This window comes from Agelaius tricolor, unplaced genomic scaffold (genome assembly GCF_023055355.1).
Source record: "Agelaius tricolor isolate 1412-34295 unplaced genomic scaffold, bAgeTri1.0.p SCAF_6, whole genome shotgun sequence".
Lineage (NCBI taxonomy): Eukaryota > Metazoa > Chordata > Aves > Passeriformes > Icteridae > Agelaius > Agelaius tricolor.
The window spans coordinates 31,743,248-31,771,132 of record NW_027269266.1 but is presented as its reverse complement, the minus strand read 5'-3'; the positions used below and the strand labels follow the sequence as shown (position 1 = coordinate 31,771,132).

At 36.3% G+C, this 27,885-nt stretch overlaps 1 protein-coding gene across 1 annotated transcript in view; it reads left to right on the top strand.

Moving 5' to 3' along the window:
* SKAP2 (src kinase associated phosphoprotein 2) overlaps window positions 1–27,885 on the top strand; it is a 120,557-nt gene that overhangs the window by 82,341 nt on the left and 10,331 nt on the right. Inside the window, exons 10-11 of the mRNA XM_071429248.1 lie at window positions 19,108–19,176; window positions 25,759–25,871. Coding sequence (XP_071285349.1) covers window positions 19,108–19,176; window positions 25,759–25,871 — 182 coding nt within the window. The remainder of the gene's footprint in view (window positions 1–19,107; window positions 19,177–25,758; window positions 25,872–27,885) is intronic.

The window sequence follows — 27,885 nt, the reverse complement described above, 5'->3', positions numbered from 1 at the left end:
TGTTCTGTTTCATGTTTTCCAGCATGGCTATGATGATACAGAAACTTTATACTGTGGATTTTCCAATGTGGTTGAATGATTATGCCTTTAAATGTCCAACTGTATCTGTCAGGTGGCTAAACAAAAGAAAAAGAGCTTGGCAAAAGTTCTTGATTATAGACATTCAAGTACTAGGAGAAAGGTTGCTGTTCTTTATTAAATTTTAAGAAGCTGAAAAAAAAATCAATTTTTCAGTTATCATTAGTTAACAAGTGATATGACAATTAATAATCACTTTATATGAAATAGAGTTCTATACCCCTTGCTGTTTGGAGCAGTGCAATTATCAGCAATAATCTGAGAGGAAAAATTAGTTGTTTCATGTGATGCTGACTAACCTTCTGTATCTATTAGGTAGAATTTCCTGACCACTGGAGAAAAGAACATTTTACACTTTGTTTTGATTTTAAAATTAAGGTCATTTCAGTGAATAAAGGGTGAAAAAAACAAGTGTCTCATGAAAATGAGTATCATAAAATTATAAGATATTAATTTATATATCTTTAGGAGCTGTTTTTTGGGTTGTTCCATATCTTTGAATTGTACCTAGATTACTTCAACACAGAATGCACGTTCTGCTGAAGCAACATGCAGTGTGTCATGCATGCTAAAAAACTCTCTGCAATGCATATAAAAACTACATTACTGGGCTTAATTTTATAGCTACACGATACATCCAGACCTTATTAGAGTGCTTTTTGGATGTTGAGGTTCTTACATTGTATGCTTGCTTTTGCTTTTGTTAAAGAAGCTCTACATATATCCTGGCATAAATTACTCTTTTTTTGAGCTTCAGTTACCTTACCTGTTCATTTGAATGCCAGATAGTAAGTAGATCTGGAGCAGTAACACATAAAATACTGGGAGAAGGGCATTGGTTAATATAGACTTTGAGTTCTTTGCTTCGAGCTCTGTCTTCAGTGAATTGCTGCCTTGGTGTGATTCTGTAGGAATTTAGAGTATTTTCACTTACATCCCTTTTTATGACAGTTTTCTGGGAGCTATTATCTCCTAATGTGGCTAATAAACCTGAAATGTAAAAACATCACAAAGAAGGGGTAGTTCAAAAAATTTAGTTTCAGTTTTTAGTTAATTTATTTCCCTGTGATCTTGGAGTGGGCTTCATTTTCATATTATCAAGTAGAGATTATCTTCCTTTATCTCATGCTTTTGCCATCTCATCTATTTGAATTGTGAACTTCTCAGGAAGGATCATTTTACTTCTTACAGTGGAGCTGTAAAACTAAAAAGTTTTGACTCCGATGTGTTGACATAATTAAATAAAAATAAAGCATGAGTTTGCAATAGATTTTAGGTGATTATTTGGTCCTTTTATCTTCCATAAATGTGCTTTAATAATCATATGCTTAAATGGAATTACAGACTTATGACTCTGAGGCCTTAGAGCAGTCCTTTTCTTCTTAATTCATATCATATTGAAGCGTGTTAGGTGAAATACTGGTTGACAAACCTCAGAGGAGTAGGCCTTATTTGTTTCTTGTGTAGCTGTTCATCTAAACTTGATGGTAAAAGAGTACATTCCAGTTTGGTTCATCTCCTTTAATTAGACCTGATTGGTTGCATTTAATTACACTTGGCTGTCCTTCCTATTTTCCCAGGTAAGTGAATTACACTTTCTTCCTTTCATGGTCAAAGGTGGAGCATCATTATCCCTGCTGTTACCTGGCATAATAATACAGAACAAATAAGAAATCTGGAATGCCTGTTAAGAGAACAGAAAAAAATTATTTGTACAGCTGCAAAGCTATGCTAAGCTCTGGAATGCAGAAGGCAAACATGCTAAATCCTTGTGAAGGTGGAGAAGAAATTAATCTCCACTTTTTTTTTATCCTCAAAGCATATTCATGTTAGAGGATTCTATTCCTCTGTTTTCACAGATCCACTAGCTTTATAAATATTGAATTTCAGGTGTACAGCTCATTGTACTGTGTTATCATTTATTTGGTTATAATTTGCATTTTCTCAAGTGAGTAAAATTTTGCATTTCTGTGGTTTTCCAGTGTTTTTATGCCAGCATTTCAGAAGAAAATTAAGCCAGTTCAGTTGATAATATTTGGTTTTGTATTTGAATAAAGAGTTTTTGTATTAAAAAAAGCATATTGATATTTTTGCATGGTTTTGAAATTTGGGAAATTTTGAGAACTGTGGCAGTAATCAGGACTGACACTATATTCTCTAGCTATCTCATTGCTTAGCTATTTTTTTCTCCTGCTTGTGACAGGAGACAGTGTGGATGAATTTTCTGGGCAGAAGGTGGATATGTTCAAACCAGTATCCCGAATGCCAACAGACTATTTAGCCTAAAGCACAGATTTCAGTGGTATACACCATGCATATCAGTCTGCTGGCAGGCTGATAGGTGGGAGGGGTACAAAGAGATGTAGGAAATTTAATCTTTTGATCTGTTAAGTCACTTTCTTCTTTAATAGCCCATACAAATTCATATTGACCATGGAAGGATAATTTTCATGGCTCTCAGTATTAGTCAGTGTTTTGCTGTGGTTATTCAGGTAAAGTAAAAAAAACATCAGAACTTTCAAAGAATTCCCAAGTTTTAAAATTCCTTTGGAAGATTCTTCAGGAAAAGAAATCTTTATGCTGTCTTCAGCAAACTAGGCTTTAGTCTTTTTGGTTTTTAATAAAATCATGGAGGAAAACTTGGCTAAGCAAAATGTAAAATTTCATTAATAAAGGACCATTTTTCTTAATTAGCTATTTATTTTCTACCTTAGTCACTATATATAATTTTGCAGTCCACAGCTGAATGTTACAAGCTATAACATAGCTCCTGAAACTGTAATATTAAATAACTCTGTGTTCTGGGTGGAGCTAAATTGATGCATGGAGTTTCTAGCTTAGTGGGATTTTAAACAATGGAGTTGTGCCTGTCATAAAACAGAACATGTACCAGCTTTAAAGTTGTTCCTGTCTGTTACAGCCCTTGAAGACAGAATTTTTTTATTAACTTGAGGTTTCAGTGACATAGTTTTAAGGGCCTTTAGTATTGTCTTCTGTGGTTTCACATCTGTGTGAAGCACATACCCAAAACTGCAATGCCAACTACTGCCTTCCCCCTTAATCCTGTTTTTAAACTCAGCTCAGTTTGTGTGCTGTCTACCACACTCTGGCCCAATAGGAAAAAAAGAGGTGTTAATCTAAGCTAACATCTTAATTTCCAGTTTTGTGTTGGCTTTTTTCTTTTGTTCTCTTTCTCCTCACAAACTTGCATTATAGCCATACTTTCCATGCTATACAGTATAATTTCCATTAAAATTATTCTAAAGATAAGTTTTGATTCTTATTTTGGTGGTCCTTCCTTGCTGCATGGAGGTAAAACTCCCTTACAGAGCCCTTACAGAGCAGATAAGGTTGTAAATCCTGAAGCACTGTAATATGACACATGACTGGCACTGGGGCTCTGTGTCATCTCTTCTTAGCCTGCCCATAACACAGAGAACTTTCAGGCGAGAAAGAGGTGAGGATGGTGAGATTCAGTGCTGTGGTGATCTCCAGCCAATACAACTTGCATCAGTTCTTAGTTTTTGGTAAATTAAACTTGAGGATTGATTCAGTCTCTGACTGAGCACAGGATGATGGGAATGGAAACCTGGTGTTTGTCTTTTGATTCCTGTTATCAGTCTTCTGCCAAACTGTTTGTCAAACCCAGGTTTCTGGGCAATAATTCTGTTTTGCGGCATAGTTGGAAGCTTAGGTAGAGAAACTCTGTAACTAAGGCAAAGCTCAGGGAAAAGTAAGAAATGTCTTAAGTTTCATGCAATGAGAAGTGTGCTGTGCAAATAAACATTTGTGCAAATAAACAATTTGTTTTCTTATTTTAAACAAAGCCTTTTAAATAGTTAAAAAATTACATTGATGTTGCTTCAGAACATTTCTGACATTGAATATGAAGGTAGAGAATGAACATCTTGTTTCTTTCTTATGATTGTCTCTTTAAGCAGCTTTCATGGTTTATTTTTTTCTAACAGTAAACTGCTGCAGTTAGGCAGCATAACAGTACCATCTTCTTGCTGGACTGCTACAGTTTTGAATAAGCAACTTCTTTTATGATGTTTACCCTTTTCATGAGCATGAGGGTGGGGCAGGGAAAAGAACATGTTCTCCAATTTACATCTTCTTGGAAAGAAGTAAGGATTATTTAGTGGAGTTTGAGTGTAAGTTTCATCTGTCAGTCATGAACACTCATGGCATATATTTGTTTTCTCAAGATATAATGTCATATATATAGACTTCTTGACACTAGAAGTGAAGATTTTACAGCACTGTGTTAATGAAAATTCTTTTTCAGAACACTTTTGCTTCTTACAGCATAGTCAGGGTATGTGGGCCAAAACACAGCGTTTGGTGCCAAGCAGTCCCAGGTGTGCATTACAGCTGTACAATCAGTTCCTAAAACCTGTAGGCTTAAAGAAGAAACTCTTAATTTGCCCTTGCAAACCAGAAGAGTAGGTTTAAGTCAGCAGAGACATGGGTGATTATGGAGTCTGAGATGTTACCTGTGATCATTGCTGCTAAGTCATTAGATTACATATCTTGGGACATGGTCCAAATTCCTCACGGTGTTTATTGCTTGCCTTCGGTAGTTAGGGAATTCTTTAGTTCTCGTCCAGAAGTTGTATATAATGCTGATGTGCAGTCATTTTTTTTTCCACAGAAAGAATTCTAAGTGCTTTTAATTAGCAAATTATTTCAAAGTATAATATATAAGAAGGGTCAGGAATAATTGAAGTTGAAAAAACTTGTGTGTAGGATCTGCATTTTTGAGGACAGCACTAAAGATAAGTTTTCAAAGTAATTTCTAAAAGTTTTTTTGAATAATTTCCATGAAAACACCTTTCAGATTCAAGAGCACAGCAATGGACTTTTTTTCTTTTAAAACAGTGAGGATTCCACAATATTTTTTTCCAAAAATATAATCTCAGAGTTCTTAAAAAGTATTTTTCACTTGTTTCGCCAACATATTATTGTATAAAGTGAGTATTTTTGCACATACTTTCTTGCTGATAGGTGAAGTACCAGAATAAGGACAAGGGGGTGCTACAGTATTCTTACTCACCTGTAATTCAAAAGCAATTAAAGTACTACAAGAACAGTGAAAAGCAGATGTGAACTATGAATTAGTGTAGAGAGTAATAAAGGAAGAAGTATATTTTTTAGGTCCAAGACGTGTTGTTTTGTTTTCTTGATCACTGGGATTTGGAATCTGCTAAGTGTCAGACATGGAAATGATTGAAAAACAATCTCTTTTAACTCGATATTGTTGAATCCCAGCAGCTTTGATGAGATGGAGCCATGTCAGAATTCTGTCACTCTGGGTTTTGAGGCAATAGTCCTATGGGATTTATATTTGCCTTGAAGTTATCCTTCAGATAGTACTAAATGTTCACAGAGACATGAGTTACGAATTCAGAAAAATATTTAAAGACATTGCATCCACAAGGTGGTTAGGAACTTGATACCTGGACCTCAGCTTTTGTCTGGGACAAGAGCTTGGGCATTATCTTCAATTACTGTAATTCTACATCTAAAGAGGGAGCCCTTCTTTCCATTGATGTTGGGTGTCAGTGATTGAAGAGGAGGTAAGACAATCTGGTGTAGCTGAAAAGAATGAGATGTCCATTGAGGGGGAAGTGGCAGGTCTTTGTGAGGAAAAATAAGGTTCACAGGCTCTTCTGCATTTCTTTTAAAGTGAGTATAAAGTGGCCGTCTGTGAACAACAGGTGGCCCATAGCTGTCAGAAAGCCTACTGTCCATGGTGCAATTCACCTCCTGCTCCCTCATCACACACACTTCTGCAAAAGTCAGGAGGCCAGTAAAAGTGGAACAATAACTGATTATTCATATTTAGTCTGATTTGCATGTGAGAGGTATATTGACTGATTGGACTCAGGGTGGGTCTGATAATGTTCTTTATATTTTATTCAGTGATATACCTCTGCTGCAGAACATTTGGTCAGTTGCAAGATTCAAAGCAGTCAATTACAGTATCTACAATAAATGGAAAGTGTGGGCTATTAAGGACAGCTATTTGTTCTCCTCCCTTGGAACTGCATGAGAAACTTCATAGTTTCAGGATTCATAGATTTCAGAGTTAACAGGTGGAGAAAATAAAAGTGATTTTCCTGATGTTGTGGTCAACTGTTAGAATACATTGAAGTAGTTCATGTGGGAAAGGCTGTGTTTATCAAAGTTTCATGTTAGCAAATGCTGGATTTTATTTATATATTTCAGACTTTAAAAGAGAAGTACCCAAAAATCCAGTCAGACCAAAAACCTAAACCAAAGCCGACAAAAATACACCACTAAAAAAACCTGTTGTCTAGTGGCATTTTAAAACTTACTTGCTTAATATTAGATGACATGAATAATGGAAGTACTTTTAATCATACTTTTCTATGTTTAAAGAACTCCTTCAAAAAGTAATTAGCTCACAAATTATTGAAATGAATTTACTTGTGGAAAGATGTTTTATTGCAGGTACTGGTCAGTAATTTTGATTCTGTTTTCAGTGCGCCAGCATTAAACAATCACTCTATTGATTTGTAAAACCAGTCTGATGTGAGCAGTATGTGACAGAAACTGTTTGTTATTAAGAGATAGAATCCTGTCTCAGAAAAACTTGTCATTGTGTCAAGAAAAAGTCACACAAAGTAATTTTATTTGTATCATAGTTTTTTCAGTGTTGACTCTGTTTCTGGCAGCTGGCTTCATGTTAAATGTGAACAAAGCTTTGTTATGCGTTCATGTCTTCAATGGGTTGTGGACCCAAAGTATTTTCTTTTGAAAGCAAAGTTTTCTAAGGTGGCACTGTTTTTATTTAATTAAGAAGCAGTGGAATACACTTTATGCAAGCATTCAGAGAAAATGTCTTCTTATGTGAGATAGTTTATTAAGCATAAATTTGAGGAGTTGCTGCAGTTTAGTATGTTCGAAGTAAAACATCAATTTTATTATGTATATTTATGAAAATAGAAATAAGTATTGGGGCCATTCTACTGCTTGGGTATAAATGTGATAAATACTATCTAGATAGATCAAAGAACCTTAATTTTTTGAATTTGTGATGAATGACTGCATATCAGGCTATTAAAACCATTAGATAGAGTATTTTGAGAAACGAGCAACCAGAGGTTATATGGTGCCTCAGGCTATTGCTTCTCAACTTTTCTGGTTTCCACAAGGTAGCTATTAAAGAACCATAATTTGTGCAACTGAATTCTCAAGTAAGACCCAGCAAGGTGGGCTCTAAAGGCTGAATTAATCATTCTGTTAGTGTAGATACAAATATCTGATTTGAATTTTTTAGCCTTAAGAAATGCATCAGCAAAATCCTTCTGTAAATGTAAATCCTTTCAGTTTGCTACTCACTTTTCTTCCCACTCTCTTCAAAATAGAGGAAATAACCAAAGAAATACCACCAATTGACCAGAACCTGGTGAATTTTTCTGGCTATATGTATGTATGTCTGATTTGTGTGTTGCAGTGTACTGTGTTTGCAATAGATGTCATGTTTAGTGTACACATATATAAAGCAGGTAACACAGGAAAAGGCTGCTTGTTTCCTTGTCTCAGCTGCTGCTCCCTGGGCTGGGTACAAGTTTTTGAAAGAAACAGGATGGTTGCTCCTAGGAAAGGAAAATGGTCAGCAGGGTCCAGAGCCTGGACCACATGGTGGACCAGGCAGAGAGGGCAAGATGTTGCAGTCTGCTGTGCCCTAGAGGCAGCAGAGGGATGATCCAGGGAAGTGCAGGGTTCAGGCACACAGGTAAGCTTCAGCAGCAAAAGGGAGAATCTTTTCTTAAGAAGTTGGAAGAGACTGAGGAAAGTTTTTTGGCAAGTCAGTGAGATTTGTTTAAATGGCAAGATAGGAGGACAGTTTTCTTGTCCAGAAAAGGGATGGTTGTCACAGTGGATACTTTGTTTCAGTCCTTTTTTTGAAGTCTTAACTTTTCCTCTGCCTAAAAACTCTGTTTTAGTGAAAACTAGTTTAGGATCTCTGGAATTTACAATAACCTTAAAGAAGATGTTCCAATACTTCCATCTTTGAGTTGTGGAAGCGTTCTGTCTTAGCAGTCTGAAACAATTATTCTGTCCTTGGATCTTAACATAGAACTGGGGATTAAAGGAAGGAATTGCATTTTCAAAAGAAAGCATTATCTGCCGGAAAGCCTGTGGATCCTAGCGTGAGGGTCGTGCTTCCGTTGTCCTAAAATACACTAACTGAATTTATCTTGTTTGCATACCTCTCTCAAATTTTACTTCCTTAAAAATTAAGAAGAAATATTGGGAAGAAATACTTTGCTGTGAGGATGGTGAGGCACTGGAACGGGTTGTCCAGAGAAATTGTAGATGCCCCACATTGCTGGAAGTGTGTTAGGGTGGGTTGTGTGCAGCTTTGAGGAACCTGATCCAGTGGAAGCTGTCCCTGCCCATAGCATGGGTGTTAGAATGAGATGATCTTAGAGGTTACTCCCAACCCAAATGATTGTATGATTCTCTGATAAGAAGTGACACATTTCCACCAGTAGATGTTGAACAGCAATTTCAGATGATTCAGTTAACAAAAGTTCAAGATGGGTATGATTTTGTTATCACTTCCATACAGGTCATAAAACCTGTATAAACCTGTATAAACTGCCTATCTCAGACATACAGGTAGTGCTCTTACATTGCACCTGGGACTGTGTTGTGTTTCTGGCAGTCCAAAAGCACCGTCTTGTAGTGAATTCTAGCATTATGGAACTCCAGGAACCATGAGTTGAGATACAACTGCATGCCAATCCCACACTGACCTGGGGAGCTGCCTGGAGAGCAGTTGTCATCTCCTAAATATGAATTATTGCCATATCCCAGTGTCCTACCTCTTCTCTCTGAGGTGCATTGTGGTTTGTGGTGTGTAGGGCTAGTAAGATCTGACATCCAGGGTGGTGGCTCCCAGTATGGACCTAATGTATGAGAATTGAAGAATGGGAAAGCATTTGTAGAGATTAATATGGGACTGTTATCCCAAATGTGGTACTTGTAAACAGTCTGTATTGCAAGTGTAATTTTCTGCATATTTCTGATTTAACCTGATACTAGTGAATCATAGCAATAACATTTTCACTTCATTTCATCATTTTAGTTGGAGAAAGGATTTAGCGTCGTTGATATAATTTTGTTTAATGGCCTGGCCCATAAACAGTGGAAAAGAGCAGTAGTGTGGGTTTGTTACTTTCAATGAAAATACCCAAAGGGTGAAAACTGCTGCATTTTTTTTGTCAGTGTGCAGTTAGTGATCAACACAGGGAATGCAAAAATATCCTGGTATAATATTTTTAAAGGAGTTACAAGAGAATCATCTGGGAGCCAGACTTTGCTTGTGGAAACATGCCAACAACTGTATTGTGTTTCATTTCACTGACATGAGCTATGCCTTGCCTTTTGTCCCTTTTTTGAGTAAGTTCAGGAAGCATACTATAAATTTGAATACATTAACCTTGCAGATTATTATAGGATATTATGTGGTTTAAGCAAGATGCGTTATGAATTGTATGTATGTAAATTTTATGTCCATTTGTAATAATTAAGAATATGTAGTTTTCAGAAATGGCTTTTAAATTTAAGACTTGCTGCTGATCAATGATTATGAGAAACTTTACTTGACATTTACAGACTTTTTCTATCATATAAATTTGAGCTTGAGAAATATAACTGCTGTACATGGTTGTCAAATAACACTGTAGTACAGAGTTATACAGTATAGATTAGTTAATTGAATATTTGATTGCTAAATGTATTTACATTGGGAACTATTTATACTTTCTATGTAGATTTTAATAGCCAGCACATTTATTTTAGCAAAACATTTTAATTGTAAGGTTTATAAAATGTCATGTTGAACACTTAAATTATTTACATAGCTAAGAGCTATTACAGGTTGAGAGAACAAACAAATTCATTTTAGTTACAGTGAATTCATATAAATCTTTATTATGTTTAGAATAATATTCCTATGTACATGCCACACGTATTTAGGCCAGCAATCTCTAGCCAGATTCCTGTGAACCTACAATAGAACCATGGAATAAACTTAAAAAATATTGTTGTTTTGTCCCTTTGAGAAACTAATTTGCATTCTGTCCAATAATTGCGACTATTTTTTTTGCTAGGGTGATGGGGAACAGAGAAGGAAGCATTTTTTGTTCATCAGACAAATAATTAGATGAGCATGTAGAAACATTAAAATCCAAAAGATATTCCTCTACATTGTTGAGACCTGTTAAGAGTAGAGTTATAAAATATTTTATTCCTTCTTTAAATGTTTAAGTATGGATTTATGTAGGATGCCTATGACCTCAATTTGGGATGCCAAAATTGAGGCTTTAGGAACAATTTTGGAAGTAGAGCCAAAATTGTGCTTTTGTTGAAATTTAGCATGAAACTTTATCTTCAAAGATGCTTCTGTTCAGTTGTGGAAGTTGTTACCTAATATCTTGATCAAAAAAGTAAAGGTAAGATTTAAAAAAGTACCTAGTAAGACTTAAGGAATTTGTACTGAGCTGGATTTTGTAATCACTTATGAAATTTTCACCTTCTTTGATGGCCCATCAAACCGTTTTTTAATTTATGAGTTTAATATATTCTGACTGGTTCACTCAGCATATAGGATTAGACAAATACTTGATTTCTGACAAAAAAATCCCGAAACACTGACTTTATTTGTAAATACAAAGTGTCTGTGAATATGAAAATGGCGAATCAGTGAATGAGTTTCTGGAAGTGGATGTCTATAATTTCTTTTATTCTTCATTATAGTCATTGTGTGCATATCCACGATGAACTTGCTTGTGATGACCTTTATCTTTTCTCTTGAGAAGAATTACTATTATCAGGTCTTTCTTCATGAGGAAATAAAAAGGTCAGTGCAAAAGCCATCTCTTATTTCTATGCAGTGCACATTGCACTTTGGCATATATATATTGAATTTTATTAATAATAATTATATAATTTTGTCAAATAAATGTTAATATCCCAAAATTAGGCATTCTACGTGGTTTTCCCTGGTAGGTACTCCTGCTTTTTCTACCTTTTTTCTATCTCCTCTCCTCCAAAGCTTGCTATTGGTGTAACTGAGATTTGACATGCTTCTCTTTCTACTAGTTCTGTCAGACTAGCAATTTTTTTCCTACTTTAACTTTGAATTGAAAAACTCTTAATTCTTTTGCATCTATGTTACCCCACACCCAAAAAAAAAAAAAAAGGAATGTAGAGTATGTAAAAAGATTGAGAAGATTCTGTTTGGTTTGATTTGATTTTAATCAGAGATTTTAGATTTTTTATTGTTTGGAAGACTAGTGGAAGAAAGTGGCCAACCAAGTTGAATTCATTTTAGCTGTCACTCAAAACATGACTGAAGATTGCTTATTTGCAAGGAGAGCTCCAAGCAGGAAGCTGAGTTCATGAAATCTTAATATATTCATAACTGGAACTGGGAATTGCCTGCACCTCTGTGGATTATTCAGTTGTCCCCGTGAATATATTCTGTTTGGTCATTCAGGTGACTGAGAATATTTTTCCTCCCATTTTGACAGTTTTTTCTTAAAATCTGAAGGGCCCTTGTGAAGCCTTGTAACAGCCACTTTCATATGAACAACTTCTGTGTTTGGTAAATGTACAAAATTGTGGGATCTGAAGGATTATTGGCTGTGACTACAGAACGGGGCAAAGGCAGGCAAGCAAAGTTACTGGAATATTTGGTACTGGGGGAAGGAAAGAAAAAGAAAGAGGAAATGTGCTAACATATATTTAGGTCTCAGCAACTAGAAAAGGTAGGTAAAGCAAAGCATTCCCCTAGATTTCATGAAAATTGGTAAAAGTCTCAGAGTAAAGTGTGAAGATCCACTTTGCAGCAACTATGGATGACCTTGCCAAAAATGTATTTTTTAATTTTATTTTTTATTTTGTGTGTGTGAGAGTAGCTGTTTTTCCTCCAGAGATGTGCTGTTTGATCACTTGTTTCTTGTTTTTTCCAGAAAAATAGTGAGAGGCCAAAGAATATCTTTCAGCTTTTAAAAATGTGATTTTAAAAATCCATTGTGCTACTATAGTTCATGTGAATTCCTATGTGTGTGGTAATATAGGAAAATGTGGTGTCTTTTTCACAGATGTATTTAGAAATAGATACTTTTTTTCTCTCAAACAGTTTTCCAAATGCACTCATTTCTTTCTGTTACTTCTCTCTGTTATTATTCTTCATAGCAACAGTTATATGATCAAAATGTTACTCTGTTCAACACTAGAGAATCACAGCCATAAGGTGTGTTTGCTAGTTGTCCTTAGTGGGACTGGGAATTTTTTGGTTTACTTTACTCTTTAGTTTAACAAATGCTGTAACTCCAAAATACTTTTCTTAGGAAAGGCATGTTGGATCTGCTGTTTGGTTTTGGTTAAGCCAGATGTGCTAATATTCACTGGATGGTGCCACAGAAAGGTGGTTTTGAGAGAGTTTTTTTCTTCTGAAAATGTGTAAGTGACATTCCACTACTCCCATGTGACTTCTCCTTCTCTTGCAATAGTGATCCTGAATTAATTTACAATAAAATCTACTAATCTTTTCTGTGAGGATGATGAGGTAACTTTCTCGAGGTCTTCTCAACAGGAGGCAGTGCTTCACTTGTCCTGAGCTGGCTGGTTTAGTTATTGCTTAGACAACTGGGAGTAACAGTGGTGCACAGTAGCACCTTTTAAAGATAAAAGGAGTGCAACTGAGGGGAAAAGAAGTGCAGGATTTCTCAAGGAGTACAGGAAGCCTCACATCTGGAGACTTGGCAAGATCTGTACAAAACTGGGTAATTTGGGCTAATCCTGTTCTAGAAAGTCATTAGCTTCAGCTGTGTCATACGTGAGCTATTAAAATGCACAGGCCCTTTTAAACTGCTGCTGAGCAGTTTAGTGTGGAGTACCAAAAGAGGCCAAATGTTGTTTCCTAGAAACCTGATCTAACTTTCTGAGTTAGAGCAGAGTATTAGACTGAGCAATTTCCACAGATCCCATCTCTCCCAAAGTTATTTTGTTATTCTAGCTTTTTCACTTTGTAAAGCCAGTGCTACTTATTCAAGGCCATTGAGAAGTCAGGACATTGTTAATATTAATAGCAGACTTCTCTTACTGTCTACTGGTTGGGAAGAGTGGTGTGTATATTTAACCTTACTTTAGATAATGGTTGTTTTCAAAGAGCTGGTTAAAACTTGTGCAAAAGTGTTAGTTGGAGGTCCCATCCTGTTTAGATGGTGGTATGTTTGAATGAAACCTTTTGCCTCCATCTTGGACTCAGACTTGGATCGCATGTGTTGGGAGAAATTTGGGTTAGGAATTGGCATGGGTTGTCGTCAACTAAAACTGAAGCATCTCAGTATGCATATTATTTTTCTTTAAGATGTATTTTTATATTGTTCATAACCCAGAGATCTCTTTCTCTATTCTTTTGGAATACAGTTCTGTACTGCCTGTTTCTCATCATATTTCTGAACACAATGATGACCATTTAGTCAGATGCAACTTCTCCTTTCACTGACATATGTTGATGTCATCTTGTCTGCAATCCCAGTGTTTAGCCTGTGTTTGGGTGACCTGTTTGTATCATTCTGCATGTGTTGTGGAATTGGGTTTTTTTTACACTCAAGTTTGCCACATAGGAATATAATTTTTTTTGTTTGAGCTCTTGAGTGGCAACTAGCTGACCCATAGAAGTAGCAATAAAATGTCCTCTCTTTGGTCATGGAAATTCTCATGTTTATGAACTCTTCTCTAGCAGCCAACTTGTTTCCCACTTCTCTCACTGTCCTGGAGGCATTTTCCTTCTCAAACCATGCACTGTTGTACAGTCAGGTGGAGCTTTAATAAAACAAGAGTCTGTCTCCCCCTCTCTGCTGCCCCCAAGAACTCACACTAGGGCTAGACAACAGCACCTTCAGCAGCCTTTTCCAAACTGTTTTGTTGTTTACAGAGTACACTAGGCTGCTAATGGTGAGGTGAAATGTCAAGAAGCTTTGTGTAAATCTTCCAGTAAACTGCCATGTCCCAGAGGAGCTGGGGGAAAGAGACAGATCTTTGGGAATATTGGAGGATTATCAAAGTTGGAGTTTTGCTAATTGCATTTGAAGATCTCTTCGTGTAGAGAGATGTCTCCCATACATAATGGGTGGATCTGGAGTCTTAAAGATACTAGAAATGAAAATCCCTGCCATTATAAATACACAAACCAAGGCAAGTAAGCCTACTAGATTTTCTATGAAGCTACTTAGGCTAAAACACTCTAAGAGTTTGGGTGAAGTGTACAGGCCTGTACAGGTGAGAATGCTGCAGAGAACCCCATCCCCAAAGCTGGGGAGCACTCACCTCAGGTAAGGCAATTTGCTGGCCCTGCATAAAACAGGGCATTAATACTTGGTCACCAGCTCTCACCACAAATGCTAGCAGAAGATGTCAGTTTGGCTAAATTATATGAACAATCTTCTTCCTAATTTTTGTGCATTTATTGCTGCTTCTCTGGAAATATTAAATGTTTCTCTAAACAAATACTCTTCTTTTTAAAAAAGCCAATTCTTGCTAATTTAAAAAAATGTGGCTGGGTTGATTAATGTTTCTTATTAGAGTAATAATCCATCTGTTATGGGGGGTGGGTCAATTCATAAAACTGTAAATTCTGGAGAGAAAAGATCTGGACTCTTTCCCATGGTAAGCATTTATGTGGGTTTGAGATTTCTTGTTTGCATTTGTGTGGAGTCTTATTTGGCAGCAAAAAAGCAGCGTGGAGGAGTAATACTCTTGGTGTTAACATGCCATTATTTCTTTTACTCCTTCTTGGGCAGAACAGTGTAGACCTGTGATACTCGGTGTCACCAGAGTTCATGTACACACCTGTTTTTTTTGCATGCATCTGTTCTCCCTGCCAAATACAATAGTAAAGACACTGTGTAGTTTTTAAAATTGTTTATTTAATAATAAAATTTTTTTGTGGGGTGTCTCTCTTACAAGACTTGTTTGTATGCTTATAACCTTCTGACACTACAGTGAGATTTCAAATGAAGAGACATGAATGTGCATTACAAGTGTGTGATTGCTTGTATCATTATGAATTAGATGAAAAATTAGTTCACTGCAGTACTTTTTATCTGAACTGATCAAAACATCTTCCAGTCATGTTGCTAACAATATGTGATAGGAATAATAACTTCACTTGTTGTTGTGTTCCACGCTGCAGCCGAGAGGCATGTAAATACAAGCTGCTTATTTGCAAGAAGCTTCCAGATTTGCAATATGATTGCTATGGAAACCACACAATGAAAAGCTTATAACCATCTGTGTGGTTTGGTAGATTTTGCTGCATAGCTGAGCTGGTTTTGTTTACTGTAATCAAAGCATTGAATAGAATACATTAACTCACAAACTGGGATTATTCAAGGTGTAAACTAGGATTGTGCAATGAGAATGTGTCAGAAACTATAAGGCTATAGAATACCAAATAATAACGGCATTACATTAGAATCTAATGTAAAAAGATGGTTAGGTAACATGTTAGTAGAGGAAACTGCTAAATTTATGCATGTTTATCATGGAGATACTGCATTCCATTGGAGGAATGCACTATTCAAGCCAAACATCCATTTTATACTTAAGTAGTCCAGTCTTCTCTCCTTCCTCCCTTTAATGGATTTATATAAAAAAACTTCAGCAAATTTAGGGTTCATTGTTCACTTTTAAAATTTTGTAGATGGTAGAATCATATGTGATTAGGTGATTATTTTTCTGTTTTTTCTTCAAACTGCAAATTAAATAAGTAAATTATTTTTAACAACTTTAGTGTACTAACTGAAGAAAACCTTTAACAAATATAGTTAATTCCTTGTTGCATTGTCACAAGAATTTTGTAGGTTGTTTGCCATTAAGGTCTCTAAGTATCAGCATAGTATGGAACATAATCTGTATCTCAGGAGTTCTTTGGATCTACAGCTCTGGAAGAGTTCATTGGTTTGGTTAGTGTAGATTAGTCTCATTTTGACGTAGTGAGAAGGTGGAAAATAGTATTTTCTCTCTGCAGTTATAGTGATGGTGTGAAGAAGATGTACAGATGAAAAACTGGAACAGATTATTTTAAAGGTATGCATGACTCCTTAGACACAGTGTCTTAAAAAAACCAGAAGTATTTCTACTGTATTTCTTAATTTAATTTTTAATCTTTTGACTCTGTGCCCTGTTGCAACACAAAGTTATGCATGTTGCATCAGACTGCAGCTGTAATTCCTGAGGTAATCGAGGTTGCTGTGTTTAAAGGACGCCGCCTGCACTTAGTTACTGCTTCAGGCCATAATATCAGAAAACATGAGTTAAGAACCACAGGTTCTCTTTTACTACCCTAAGCCAAGCCTACTACAACTGCTCCACTCTGAACATGATTACATTAGCAAACGGTGTGAACCATTTGCAACGGATTCATAAAGCAGAGGTTTGTGCCAAGGACCTGATGGTTGTTGTGCCTGTTTCAGAGGAGGTTTCCTATGCAGTTTCTTCAGCCTGATACCATGGACTGAATGCCCATTAGCAGCTGGACAATGTCCACCATGCTTCTGGACTGCCTCTTCCAGTCTAATTGTACCTGAAACTTTGTCCTCTCTGTGACAACTCTGTAGTGTAAAGCAAGGTGGGATGAGTGGGGATGGTTGAGATCCAAATCAGGATGCAAATATGGTAAGTTTTTTGCTTGACTTGGACACCTTTTGGAATTCAAAGAGCTTTGGTTCAAACATTTTTATATCTTCAGATGTGGATCTGGTCAACTCTTGTCCCTGAAATAAATATTTCAGAAGAATGCATATATTCTAAGTATTTTCTGTGAAATAACAATGCAATTTACATGTATTCAGCAGTACCTTACATGTATTCAGCAGTACCTTACAAAAAAGTCTCTTCAAACCTCTGCTGCTGCTTTACTTTAGTTGAGTCAAGTTGAGTCTGCTTGACTTTACTGGAGTCAGTCCTCAGTTTAAACTGGTCTGATGACCATGACAAGTGATAGAGTTAAAATCCATAGGACATTCAACACAGCAAGTGCTTTAGGTCCAAACATTCAGTAACAGGTAATACTAACATCTATTTAATGAAAGAATAATATGATAGTGTGTGTGTTGGATGAAGGTGTTTTTTTTCTGGGAAAAGGGAGAAATTCTAGAAAATGTGACTGATACTGGGGTACTACTCCCTGTGAGGGGTGTAACCATGGTAGGGAACCCACAGAATGACAGTGCCTCCTAGTGCTCTGGACAGCACATAGGGATGAACTTTTGCCATTTCTGCTCCAATTGTGAGTTCTTAAAATAAACAGATGAGCATACTTGGAAATGTGTGACAAATGTTAATGCCAAGTAGGGGAATACATTTGAACATCTGAATGCAGTACATAGTTTAGAGTGTTTTGTGTGTACTACAGCTTCAGATTTCTCCTGATCTATTGCTAGGATTTTTTTTCTTGTTCTTTTTCCACCCCACCTTGGCTTAAAAAATAGCTTATATTAATCTTTACCAGATTTTTAACTAGTCAAGATTCAAGAACAAAAATCTTGCTGACTTAGTAGGGCAGAATTTCAAAGCTCTTTGTAAAGTGAATCTTATGTTCTAATTGTAATATTTGTAGGACTGTGTATAGAGGTTAGCAGCAATTATGCATACTCATTCCAACAGGTCTACTCTTGTGCTTTAAACATCTGCTTTAATGTTTGCAGGAGCAGTCCTGTGGATAGATTAAATTTTTACAAGGTTAAAAAATCCTTTGAACTTTTGATATAAAATTCACTCTTTGTCAAAGTAAATGGGCAATTACATATGTGTTTCACAATGAGGAACATTTTAAACACTGTGAGTGATTCATCTGTTGTCTGTCATTAGTAAAATATCAAAACTAGTTGCTGAAATGTGTATCTTACAAAGAAGCTTGACTATCTGTATATGATGTGATGAGTAGCAAAGGCAGAGAATTTAAATGTATTAAAAGTCCAATTCATGTTTGAGAAGTGGGTTTATCAATATACTATTTCCTCATTCAGTACAGCAGCCTTGTCAGTTTTGATATATTGTAAATGCCAAGATAAATTTGTTTCTACTTCCTTATGAACCTAAAGACAGGATTCAGCTAAAAGTTTGTTCCCCTTTTTTACATCATCAACAGAATTGTTGACTGGGAAATACAAGGAGCAGATCTGATGTCCCTGTACTGAGTAGAGTGTGGATTTACTCAAGTGAGGCTCTGGACTTGAGAGAGTTCAATGTCTGTGCCAGACAGGGAGGATGGAGCACATCTTTGGAAGTTGCCTGTGGGGATTTCAGACTGTTCCAAGCCTGCTAGCCAGAAAACATGCTTTAGAGCTGATCACTGCCAGGTTTTCTCTTTTCTTGTCTCCTAAACTTGCCCTAAGTCATTTGATAGAGTCTGGCTTGCTTGAAACATGGTCAGGCACAATGGGTAGGAGTAGTGAAGGGCATGGTATCTGTAGTGGCTGTGTTCCCATCATGCAGGTGTTGAGCTACTGTGTCTGTAGGACAGTGTGGAAAGTAAGATTTCATCTGCCTTTGTTGCATACTGCTCTCTACAACTGAGTTATTGCTTGGGCTGGGGATACTTTTTCACACCTTGGTTTCCTTTTCTTTATCCTTTTTTGGCAATAAATGTACGCAGCAGAAGAGGTTCCTCATTCTAATTGCCTTGGAATGACTGAAAATCAGCAGAACTGCAGCTCTATATGACTGCATTCAGACCAGAGTGAAAAGGGAAACAGATGTTCACAATTGAGATTTTGAAAGAAAGATCTTGGAGTGTTTGGATGGATGGCGGAAACCACAGAAATAACAATGTTCCAACTTCTGTATAAGTGCAAAATAGTAAACAAGGCTTACAGTCTGGAAATACAGAGTGTGTTTTTCAGGCTGATGTGGGCTGTAATTCCTGTCAGCTGAGGTGGCCCTTCAGGATTTCATTTGCAGTTATGTGTTTTGCAGAAGAACGTCTTTCTTCAAAAGCTGAAGTGCCAAGCAATGAGAGGCAGGAGGAAGTTACCACTGTTTCAGGTAATTAAAACCTTTCCTCTTTATTTTGTGTATACACTTTCTTTTAACCTTTATTTTCTTCTCTCTTCCATTTGCTGTTTTAAAATAATGTTTTTATAGCTCTGTAAAGCTGTCTTTTTTTTCCCAGTATGTGATGGCAGCAAAACTGCTTAAGTACCACTTAGGATGCATGAAAACCACTTGAGAAGGATTTATAAAGTAAGCCAATTTATACAAGGTATTCCTTCCTGAATTACTTTGTAATGACTCAATTAGCTTTCATTTCTGCACAAAGGAGATTTAGTTGCATAAATTAGCTTATCATCATTGAGGAAGTGTCACTGCTAAAGGACAGTTTATAGATACAACATGCAGTTGCTGTCAAACCTATAAGAATGTAATATAGACATCTGTGTATACTTTGTGCTTGAGCAGAACAGACTTCTGCCATTCAGAGACTAACAGGGGACAACAAGTTGCCCAAGGGACTGGCAATGTAGACGTCTCTGAAAAGGTCAACTTGACACAGGCTCTGACAATCGACCCAAAGCTCTGTCTTCTTTGATAAAAATCAGATAAACTTAAGACCACTAATTGATCTGCAGCCTGTTTAAATGTTGGCCATGCATATCTTCATTGCATATAATTACCAGAGAAAGCAAATGAATCAGGTAAGAAATGCCAGAGTCCAGTGACAGCAGCATAAAAATTGGAAAAGGACACAAATGCCCAGAAAGGCTGTGAAGGATATTCTCTCAGCTTTAGCTTGGCAAAGCGCCCTTGTGCTAATTATCTCTGGGACTGGAAAAATAACTGCATGCACCATGTAAAGTCACATAGCCAGGCAACTTTTCTTAAAAGAAAGGTATTTCCAGTTATGCTTAAAAACAATATATTTTTGTGCTTCAAGGGCACAGACCTTTAGATAAACTGTTGGTGATTTGACACAGCAAGCAGAGAAGACTCGCTTCTTATCAGACCTTACACCTTTGTGAGATCTGCTGCATTGTAACTGTGACCTGCACTGACATGCAATCTGGCTCTCCTTCCCCCATTGCACATAATACACATAATTCTTTCAGGCCTGTCAAGGAAGGGGTGGGCAAGAAGAGTTCCTTTAGGAAGTAGCTCTGCAGTGCTCTTCCTGTTGCAACATGTGGAGAGGAAACAGAGGCCTGATTTCCTGACCCATACAGGAAAGCAGGAACAGGTTGCTGTGAAGAGTTTTGGGTTGCTTTTCTTGGAAAGGAAACAAGAGCCGAGCCATCAGATGCTGTTAGCATTGTGCTCTGCTAAAAACATGTGTAAAACAGCATGACTCATTACAGCCTTAATATTTAGTACTCATTTAGACATTACTGTAATTATAAGAGTGTGTTGTCATAATGGAGCATGGGGTCAATCCAATTATAAAGTTGCCAACAGCATTTTTTTTCCACTAATGTACCTTCCTGAAATTCTAATTGCTCATACTTTTAAAAAACCAAAACCTTAGTATCTGCATTTTTGAAAAAATTTAATTGCTATGAGAACAGCCTTATCAGTCTTATTAGTATTTGTGTAATGTCATTGAAAATACCATAGCAGTTCCCCCCAGATGTCAGGTTCATTTCAAGCAATAGTTTTGTGATCTGATCTTACATAGTTCACTATTTAACACTGGAAATTTGTTTGACTTTTAGGGCTGAGTTGACATGAGTATTTCTGATAGGCATCGCATCATAAATACCTGACATGACTTGAGAATATTTTATGATTTTCTACACAAACAGTGCATACATTCTTAAGTTTAATTTATTGCCTCGCTTTACTAAACCTGAACTCAGAGAAAATAGTCTGCATATTGTCTGCTCAAGCTCAGCTTGAGCTCAAGCTGATTAGTGCAAAAAAATTTTCTTTTTTTTCCTACTCTTTTCTTGCCATAACATATTTCTACTTCAATTAACTTTCAGACTTGAGTTCTTTTTATTCTGTTCTGTTCTTCTTGGTGCTGACTCTTGCTGCTGGATAGCTTTGCATTAACTGCTAGGGACCTAATAATTTAAAAATACCAAAGCACTGAAGAGTTTCAGTTATATAATACGGCTTGCTGGGTCTTTTTTGTTATAACTTTCTACCCATTATCATTTCCACAATCCCTATTTCAGTAAGTGTCTTTTTTTTTTTTTTCTTTTTACTTTATCAGTGTAAATATGTTGATTTTTGGGTTTGATTTTAAGGAACAGAATATGTTCCTTAAATATGTTTGATTTTAAGGAACAGAAGAATGGAAGTGAGAAAGATTAAACCAAATATCTTGGGATGTATTAGACTTTGAGTCTAAATAAATACCCTACTGTTGTTTTGCCCTTATTTTGTAACTTTTCTGGCCTGTGGGATAAAGGGCAAGTAACAGGCATTTTTTGAAGTTTAGGGCATCATCAGAACGAACAAATAACTGGATTCTTTGACAGAGCTTGTCTTGTTTGGTGATTGAGACTCAAAACTGAGAGTCTAGATCACTTGTGTAAGACACTCATTCTGATAGCATTAATTTTGAACTTCAGCTGTACCTCCATCTTTAAGCCTTCACAATGGTAAATATTGAGCACATAATTAACCAAAGGGGCTACAGTTTGTATTTTTCAAATGTTGTTGAATCTTCAAATCTGACACTATTAACTTTTGAAAAATCTTACCAAGAGTTGAGGAACATGAGTCAGAATGGCAAGCTGTTTAATATACTAGGCAGTGGACCACAGTTGTGCATGGAAAACATTCACATGTATTCCTTCATTCCACAAGGAATGTGCAAGCAAATAATAAAACTCCTGGCTCTAAATCACTACCATAGTAGGGTTTGCTAACTTGCATGTCATCAGCGTTAAAATGGACGACTGAAACAAATCAGGCACAATCACATTTATCCTAACGTTTTATGTAGTGCATTTTCATATTTAGGTTGTAACTTTGATTTTGTTTTGGTCTGTTTAGTGCTCTGTCAGGTTTGTGCTCAGAAATGGGAATTGCAAAAATTGTCACAATGTAGGGGGCAGAAATTAACCTGCTGATTGCCTTAGGCTGCAGTGAGATAGCACACTTAAATCTCTCTGAAATATGTATTATTAATATGTTTTTCAAGTTATGGTGTGGTTTGGTTCTTCTTTTCTGTCTATTGTGGTTGTTAGAATATTATTATAATTTTTCCCCTTGAGCAATTCATGGGCATTCCTAAGTTTTAAATAGTCTAATATTTGAGATGCATGCTTGAGTGATATATTTTTCAGATTTTTTTACCTGAACTGTTCACCTTTCTTTCTTCAAGCACGTATTGTCAGATGCCAGTATTTTTCAGTGAAATAAGCAGCCTGAGACTACTGTCAGAGAGGCTGGCAGCCATTGTCTTTTGATCTGTCAAAATAACTCTGAAGGGTTTCCATCCGTGTATTGAACAAAAATATCCATTGTTCCTACTACCATTACTAGAAAAGCAGAGATGGCTGGAGTAAACCATGAAGAATTCTTTTTGGAAGAGTATTGATAACTATTGATAGTAGTTCATCCAGGTAGCTGTCCTGGAATAAAAGAAATATTTTCTGGAGAAACAACCTATCCAAAATCTTCTTCACCCATTTTTTGGGATTGGTAGTCTTCAAAGCAGTGGGTAGATAAAACCAAACTGCTTTCTGCCCTCAGATACACACTTAATGGTTTTTTATCATGTCTTATTTGTATTTCTGGACAAGTGACCATACCTTCAAAATGTAACGCACTTCAGTTTAGCAGTTACGTCGTCATAGTATTTTTAAGGCATGTAACATTTTGAAGTGTTTGGGAATAGAGTGTAATTTTAACAGAGTAACACCAGCAAATCAATACCTTTGGAATTTGAACTGTAATGGGCATGTAAGTTCTTGATGCTAAATCCATCTGTTTTCAGGTACTACATGTGTTTAAGAAGCTTCACATTATTTCACTGCCATATAAATACCAAATTCTTTTACTCAGACCTCCTGGTTTTGTTTTATACCATTCTTCAGAGGCAATAAAAGGAAATTTGTCAAGGTCTTCTCAAACTGAAAGGGACCAAAGTAAGAATGAGTGGGCTTGTGTTTTGCAGAGGTTTTTGCAGCCTATTTTTTTTTCTTCATTCTACACCTGTGTTTGTAAGCACTATGAATCATTTTATGAAGCCCTTTTCACTTTAGGTATATAAAGTCTGAAGTTACATTTACAATTGTCTTTCATGCATAGTTAGTTACCCTTATAGAATAGTTGTTCACAAACTTACACTGCAACTTTTTTTTCCATGTTTTTTCTTTCTGTGCTCCTGGTATACTGTATATATTTTTCTGAAAAATGTGGCTTTCTGATTAAAATAACCCTATCTTATGCTGAATTCACAGATGAGGGCACAGAGCCATGGTCAGTCTTTGGTCAGAATCTTCCCTGTTGCAATAAGCTTATTTTAAAACGCATCTTTCCAGTGTGTTCACATTATTAATTGAGGTGCTTTCCACTTTAAAACTTAATTAAATGCTCACGATGAACGTAAAAGGAGAGACATGTCTCACCCGCTGTTGGGTCCCTTCTGTTGCAACTCACTTAAGTGGTAACAGGAGTTACTGCAGGCACATAAAGGTAAGAGCAGAGCTCAAAGTGGTAAAGGTCAGTGTGGAAAGTCATGATTTCTTTCAGTGATGTTCTGAAGAAGTAAAAGTCCTGAGTAATGTGTTTTAAACAAAATCAATAAGCCAACTGATGAAAGATTTGAGAGGTGGGATGTACCAAAATAGTTATTTTATTTTTTTCTCGTGTGGACTTACATTATTGTTTATGACACAGAGTTGGGAACTGTGATCTGTATAGTAAGAAATGACCAAGGAGAGATTCCAATTTAATATTTATCACAAATTAATTTTGTGCTAACCTGTGTTACTGTTTATAATTGTCTAATGCTAAATTGGTGAATAATGAGGTGAAAAATAGGAAGGGCCAAAATTTGGAGGTGCAACATTTCAAACTGATTATGCCTTCATATTAAAATGTCTGTGCATTTTAAAATAACTAAATCTCTTATTTCTGAATGATTGTGAGCTTTCATATGGGTATGAATTGTTGCTTTTGGGGTGAGGACAGAAGATTTTGGGCCCTGGCAGCCAGAACGCCCCCTAGTGCTATGCAGAAAGTCATAGATCCTAGTCACCAGTTTATGGAAATTAAATGGTGGATAACTGGCATAGCAGCTTTGAATAGAAGGTTGTGAATATTTAGCCTTATGACAGTATTGCCACCCAAACAAGATAGCACAGAATGCAGGCTGAAATGGAGAAAGAGAAAACAAACTCTTCTTGCTCACACAGAGAGTACTAAAATTCAAATCTAGGTATTTGGCAAAATAGAGAAGAACACAAGTTGAATAGCACTATTCTTTTATAGCGTGATGCTTTCTATCTCCTGATACTTGATATTTTAGCAGGATTTTTTTTTGTAATAAAATGAACCAATCATGGTTAAATTGTAAACTATAAATAATGGTGTAGAGTGCTAATGACATGCAAATGTAACTGGTGTATGTTGGAATAACCAGCAAGCCTGCAGTTCAAGGATCATATAACAAAACTAAGATGACAGCCTTGATCCAGCCAGTTCAGTGATATTTATGTTATCAGAATTAGAAGATAGCTTTCCAGTGATGTAAATTATTAGTACGTATACATTCTGTCTGGTTAGTGTATACATAATGTAACCGGTCATCTTAGTGGTATTGCTTACATTCTTTTTGCATTAACTCATCACACTCCATTCTCATGGAATTAAAAACAGGAAATAGTTTGCAGTGCAACAGAAGCGCCCAGTGTATTTAACTGTGTGTGAGCGCTGTGTTTCAATAGATGTACTCTGTATTGTAAATGTATGACAAAGCATTTATTACTGTGTTATTGCCGTATTACAGAGCAAAGAGTGCTAAATAATCAATCAGTTAATGGTCTGTATGGCAGCTTGAACACAGCACATCCATTGTGCTTATGCTGTTAGAAGGATGAGTTTATGACTGTAGTGTAGTTGCACGTTTAGCCAGGGCTTAATGTCCTAAACTGGAGCTGACACAAATATTTTTGAAATGCAGCTTCAGCAACAGTTTCCAAGTTCTCCAATATTTCAGAAGGAAGAATCAAGGATTATCTCAGAGGTTCTCAGAGAAGCTATTTAATTTTGTTGGAACGGGAGAGGGAGGGGGAGTGTATCACAAAATACTTTAGCTTCCTTTCACTGATCATTATTAATTATATTCTAGCAGTTTTATCAGTTTCAAGTTGGGGTACATATATGGCTTGCTAGAAATATACTGGCAGAGGAAAAATAGCTGCTTTAAGTTGCAGCTTTGAAAAATGCTTTGAAAACCTGTAGCTACATGTCTCTCAGTGATGCAACTTGCCAGTGAAGGGCTTGCACATTAAACTTATTTTTCACTTGCTTTCATGGCAGGAAGGAGCTGTTTCTGAAAAGAGGAATAAGAAATGTATGCTAATAAATTGCTTTGTACTATTTGAAGGTTTAAAGAGTAACTTTAGTTATCCTCAACCTTAGTTGGTTTATAATTAGGTGCCGTTTTCTTTGCAGATAGCGAAAATACCGATTATGCCAATTTCTATCAAGGTTTGTGGGACTGCACTGGAGATGAAGCTGATGAGTTGACATTTAAACGTGGTGACGTTATCTACATTATCAGCAAGGTATGAGACACTACTGGGGCTACATGGTTGTAAAAAGAGAGCCATGGCACAAGGGCACATTCCCACAGTTCTGTGGGGGGAAATTGGCACTCCCTTTCAAATCCTTTGTCTGCAATCAGATAGTCACTGCAATTAATTATTTTGTCAAATGAACTATAATCACAATTAAAACATAGCCACATAACAGGAATTAACTTTAAAGCATGTTTATTTACGTATTAGATCTTGGCTACCATTTGTTAACTGACTTAACAGGAGACAATGTACTTTCTGCTTGTAGAAGTTAACCTTGCAGAATTTTAAGTTACCTTGTATGTTATGTTTTTTGTTTCCTGTTTTATATTCCTGACTCTGCTGATTCTGACTTTTTTGGGATCTTCCTACAAAAGATGGTTTGTTTTTTTGAACTATGCTTTCATCTTTGTATGTAGATTGTTATTGTTCTGGGAGCTCAGATTCCAAATTCATTTGCTCTGACAGATTTGGGCATTTTTTATTATATTTCTGTTTGCAAAGCAAATGAGAAATATAATTTCTCTCATCTGAATTAGCACTAAACAGTAAAGGCATGAAGTTTTGTTTTATGTTGATGTTGGTTAATTTTCACATTTTCTCTTGACCTCCCCAACACAAACAAAACCTCTGTTAAAATATATATATCATGGTCCATTGAAGTCTACTTCTGAACAATTAATCAGAGGAAATTTATATTTTTCTCCCCCTATTAGAAAAAAAAAACAAACCGCTTTTATAAGTTCTCAATGAAAAAAACTACTTTATAAAATATGTGTCTATCTAATTGCTGTTCAGTGTAATTAGTACAAAAATATTGTAGGTCACTGAAATACACAAGTAGGTGCATGAAAGATAAAGGCATCTGTTTGTCCTAGTTTCAAATTAAGTTTGTCACAATTGCTTTAAATCTTCTGTGATACCTTTAACTACATTTCTGGATAATAAATGTAACAGCTTCTCTTTTAAATAAATTTAAGATTTATGGATATAAGGATAGTCCTATATAAAAATATAGAAGATGTATTACTAATATTAATTTGACCATGTATGTCTTTTGGGGTATTTCATTGTCACTTAAACTAATAACTGAATTGCATTACTAAAGGCTGAATAAAGCTTGTGGATTGGGCAAACTTTCAAGCAGTTATTCAGCACTGAAGAATTGGACTAATTTAAAATAACCACTTCTTCCCCCCCTCGCTCCCCCCAAAAAGCCCATGAGTGAATGGATTCCACTGTATGAGTTTGGCCTCTTTGTGGGTTGTGCTCTTCGGGTACATTATGGCAACTATAAAATCTTAATCTTCAGCTTGTAGGTGAAAAAAATTGTTTGCTACTCCTTCCCCAAAAAAGTGAGAAATTTAATTTAAAAAATGGAGCAAAATAGAAAAACAGTAGCTTAAGCTGTCCTCTGTATATCAACAGTCCTGTTGCCATGCCGTGATTAATCCGTAATCGGTCCTTGAAGCAGGCTTGCTGCTGCTCCAGATATATAGAGCCTCTCTCTGTGGGAATGATTTCTGCTCCAAAATACAGCCCAGAAAATTCAGCCCTGTTCCACTTAAAGATTGTTACAGCTTTTTCAGAAAAATGAGTGTTGGCCACTACTGTCAGCTTGGAATTTAGGGTCCTTGGAGGGGAAAGTGCCAGAGAATTATCTATCTTAACCCTCCACTTGATTCAGTTTCAAGGTCTAATCATTTATGAGCTCTTTGTCCAGTAAGTGAAAATATAACCAAAGGAAAAGTGAGCCTAACCGTCCCGAAGTGGGTCAAGACTTTTCTTCTAAAATATTTCCTAATCCACTACATTAATACTTGGATTTTGTGGCAGTCGGCAGGAATCCTAGGCAATTTTTTTATTTTTTCACACCATCTAGTGGTTGAAAATGAGAGATGCAGGTACTGACAGGGGGGCGATGTGTATGCATCCAAAATGGTGTCATAAATTCAGCTTCAGCTGAACCTAGCTGTGGCTTTATTGCCTTTCTATCATATGT